The 4,476-nt window shown below is 37.6% G+C and overlaps 1 protein-coding gene across 2 annotated transcripts in view; it reads left to right on the top strand.

The window, feature by feature from the left end:
- The first annotated feature begins 1,488 nt into the window (after positions 1–1,488).
- The window catches only part of LOC117110798 (kinase D-interacting substrate of 220 kDa-like), an 18,848-nt gene continuing 15,860 nt past the window's right edge, over positions 1,489–4,476 (top strand). For both annotated transcript variants that reach the window (XM_033253622.1, XM_033253629.1), the window contains exon 1: positions 1,489–1,646. In XM_033253622.1, coding sequence (XP_033109513.1) covers positions 1,611–1,646 — 36 coding nt within the window. In that variant the 5' untranslated portion in view covers positions 1,489–1,610. The remainder of the gene's footprint in view (positions 1,647–4,476) is intronic.

Here is a 4,476-nt window from a genome sequence, read left to right as displayed (position 1 = left end):
ATATATATATATTATATAGTTCCATCATGTCCTTATTAAACACTGTATATATGTACCTTTGATGATTTTAATTACATTAAAGTAAATTTACATAGATTAGATCAATAAAAAATGGACATAGTAGTAATCCTTATCTATTCATATTCATTAACAAGAATAACATTTCCAATCTTCTAATCAATTTTATATAGCCAGAGTTAATTTTGAACTAGCCAAACTTTGATAAAAAGGTACACTTTCTCCATAAAAAGGCTTCTTCCAAGAACAAAATGACCTGTTCAAATCGTGAACTCGTGCAGAGCAAACCCTGTACCGTTAGGATTTTTAATCGTGCGGGAAATCCACTCATGATGAAAATAAACATACAATAAACAAGAAGGCAATCAACACAATACTACAAATACAATATTATAAGCACAGTAGCAGATTTAGCAATGGGGGTGAATAATGCAATTCGCGAAGCACCAAGTTTGGGGGCGGGGGGTTTTGGCAAGGGCACAGATCTGTTTCGAAAGGTGAGGGTGAAATTTCGTGAGTCCACACCCACCATGTTGTGCATCACCATTTCGTTAAAACCTGGGTTATTTATGCAGTTCGTTTCAACAATTTTCAGGCATCTTTTTGACTTACGAAATTATTACATTGCGGACGAAAAGTGAGGAGACCAACCTCCCACCCCTTAAAATATTCGGGGACGTGTTCCACTGTCCCCCATTGTTCATGGGTCATGGGAGGACTGCTCCTTCCAATTGAGGCTTGACGCTCTTGGATGACATCTGAAAAGAAGTTATTATATTATAAACTTAGAAAGTGAATGCTTTACGAGAGTAGCCTACTTCACGTAACATGTATACATGAGAAGAGAAACACACACACAAGACGAGTGACCATTTTTTTTTTCACGGTCACCGAAGTGGGGTGGCTAGACACCCTATTCACCCCTTGATCCGCCACTGAAGCAAGAAAACTACTGTACCTATAAAAAAAAAATGCCATTGATCCAGGTAAGTTTTGCTAAAATTTACACGCAATTAAAACTGTAGTTATACCAATTCGACATTGTTCATTATCGATTGTATATTGATATTATCTACTCGTTTATCAGAATGGTTAAAAAAATAATACAAATATTGTATAGAAACACACACACCCCAAAAAAAAAAATCTGGGTCGTTTGCAACAGCCTAGAGGGTGTCATTATCTTTTCAGATCGTAAATAAAATAAAATTTACAGTACTTCAACAAAAGTGCGATGATCTGATTTGAGGGCGTAGTTTACTTTACTTTACTTTACCTTATATGGAAGGCCACTTCATTTGTTTTTAAATTCACAAATATTTAGGGAGTTTCTTTTTGTTTATCGGAGAATTGTTTGCTTGAGATTATATAGTAGTATTTTAGAAGTTATAATGTATCATCAATCATTGTAATATATTATGAGCGTATCAATTAGTTAATAAGTTTAGTAGTGACGCCAATGGCGTATCGTAATACCAGCCTCGTGTCGTCACTACTGGAGTTAAACAATCGGCGATTGAAACCAGGAAACTGCTTATAAAACTTGATTTTATTTGTAAAATATAACTTTTTATACGACGCAACATAAAGATATGATGTCTCCAGTATATAAAGGACCTAGGCCTACGGTAAGAATTGAATTTTGTTGAGATAAGATCTTTTGTAGGCTAGTTATACTACTAGGGCCTACTACTAGGCCTACCTAAGCTAGGCCTAGCCTATGTCTAGGAACGCGGGAGGCGGAGGGCCCTAGGGGCCTAGGCCTAAATTAACCCGACCGAAACCACTTGCCCTAGCCTATTGTACTCCCGTCATCTAATTGCGGTATTCCTGGTGGCTGGGAATTGATGGTGGCCTGGCGGACGGGTAATTCGGCGGACGGGGCCTCTGACTGATGTTTCTGATGGGAACGGCGACGATTTCCTGTGATATAATAAAGGAAGTGGATATATTTACGTGACCGTAAACAAATCAGTAAACGATATGTCTACGTGAAATAAATAATGCATGCGCATTCATACTTTAATAAACCTACATTGTTCACTCGATCGAAATTAGCGTCGGCTAATTTTGTTTTTATTAAACTTAATTTACTTTCCTACTATAGTACTGCATGTAGTTTAATCATTAAATATATTATTAAATCATTGTGATAACTTTTCAAATAAAAGTGATATTATCATCAGCTTCAAATTTTTTTCTTGTCATTTTACTTTCGTCATATGTTGCATAAACACACTTGACAAAGTACAATATTACTAGGCCTACTGTACACCAAAACATGAAGGTTCCCTGCTAGCACTCAATGGATGCCAGTCAATTTCGAGCGGATGTCAGTTCGAGCGGATGCCAGTTCGAGTGGATGCCAGTTCAAGTGGATGCATTTAGTGCAAACTACAACAAGGGCAAATTTATTGTTGCCCTATTTTTGTATTTTGTTTGTTTTAAATGCGAAAAATGCTCTGTGCACTAAAGTTCTGGAATGTTTTTAATACTTTTTGATAATTATTCCATGTTTGAATTACAGTCTTGGCAAATCCGACTAAAAGATGGCCACTAGAAGCACTTAGGCCCTATATTTTAAAACTATAGAATTTCCCACATAGAATTCATGGTTTTTGTCTCCAGTTGAATTATACTGTATAGTGTTGTATCAGTATTTGTAGATTTACGATTTAGGCCTATATTTGTATATGGGAGTAACTGTAATTGTAATTTATATTCACCATAGAAATTTAAATTATTTTTACGTATATGGTATCAGAAGGTGCACAAACTATCGGTGTAGTACAGTGCGACACACCTCGGGGCGTATCCAGTGTAGGAGAGGCACGTGCCCCCCTTGTCTTGCCACTAAATTTTAAAAATGTCAATGCATATTACTGTTATGTGCTACTCACTTATCTATTCTGAAACTGTTGTGACCCCACCCTGCTGTTTGAAAAATTCTGGATCCCCCAGCCCCTGTAACAAGACTATCAACAGCACAGTAATAGACATCATACCAATTTTCTCCACTATTCAACCATTCGTCTATATAGTTAAAAACCCACTTTTTTTTATAAACTTAGCATGTGGAAAGAATAACAATGACTAAACATTATTTTTATGAACATAGGTATGTTTAATTGTAAATTGTTAACCTTAATATAAATCAATTAAATACAACTTTTTTTATGATGCGTAAGGCTATAGGCTTCTCCCCCGGATCCCACCGGGGCTTTTCCCCTGGCTCTAGTGGCGTATCTAGAAGTCTTGAAATGGGGGTGCTGATTGGGAGCGCGAAGTTGAAGTAGGGGGGTCGATGATCAGTTGAGGGAGGCTAACTCGCAAAATAAAGTGATTTTAGGTGATTTTTAACTACTTGCAATTGTTTTTTTTTTGGGGGGTGGGGCGAGTAATTTTTGGAGGCCCCCCCCCACGCACCACTAGATACGCCAGTGCCTGACTCCCAGGCAAAGCCTGAGCCTCGTCCAAATGCAAATTGTTAGCTCAAAAAAGGAAATTGTAAAGTTATTCGTACATAACTCGCACAGGCTGTTGTTCGCACAAGTGAATCTTTTATTCGCTTGAACTTAGACTAGATAAAAAATCTGAAAAAGGTTAGGGGGAGTGGAATGTTAGAAGCAATCCACATAGCCAGATATCCTAATGAATCCCTTCTGGTCACCCAAAGCCTTGTTGACACTTGATTTTACTCCTTGTATACAAATGGCGGCCATTTTTCAAAATGGCCGCCAAATTTATCTAAAATGTGCATAAAATTGAAACTAAATAAGCTACAGATATGATTTTGGTGTTTAAACTCATAATTTCTAGACAGGCAACAAACTAGACATATAAAAACTACTGTCACTCAAGCCAGAATGGAACATAATTAAAAATAGGTGTTTATTTGTTTTAAAAAAATCGCAAAATATGCTTACTTAAAATGTACATAAAATAAGAACGAGTATATAAGCTAGTTTTCTATGTAATCCAGATAGATTTTTGAGCAAAAATAGATTTTATTGACTAATTTTATCATTTTTACTGCGCTGAATTCAAAAAAGTAGGTGCCATTTTTTTCCCAAAGTCATCGGCCGCCATTTTGAATTTCAAGATGGCTGACGCAACACATAAAACATTGTCATGATTGGTGTCAATGGACAGCAGCAGCGGATCCAGGGTGGGGGGGGTGGTTCAAGGGGTTCGGACGAACCCCCCTCTGTGAAGAAACGTAACAAAATACTATTGGGTCCTTGCTTACAACACGCATTACCAACCGTTTCTCGCGCATCGTGCGGGACGGTCCCGCTTCAAAGTGATTTTGGATGTAACACGCATTTTTAAGCGGTTTGACGTGAAAGGTTTGGTTTCCCAACCTCGAAGTCGGGGTTTCAATCCCTCGCTGTGCATTTCGCTTGTGTCCTTGAGCAAGGCACTTTATCTGCATTGCTTCTCTCCACCCAGGAGTAT

This window comes from Anneissia japonica, unplaced genomic scaffold, assembly GCF_011630105.1.
Source record: "Anneissia japonica isolate Jap-2015-1 unplaced genomic scaffold, ASM1163010v1 scaffold1511_len2985839_cov193, whole genome shotgun sequence".
In the NCBI taxonomy this organism is placed as follows: Eukaryota; Metazoa; Echinodermata; class Crinoidea; order Comatulida; family Comatulidae; genus Anneissia; species Anneissia japonica.
The sequence above is the reverse complement of the archived record's forward strand: the minus strand, read 5'-3'. Positions and strand labels throughout refer to the sequence as shown.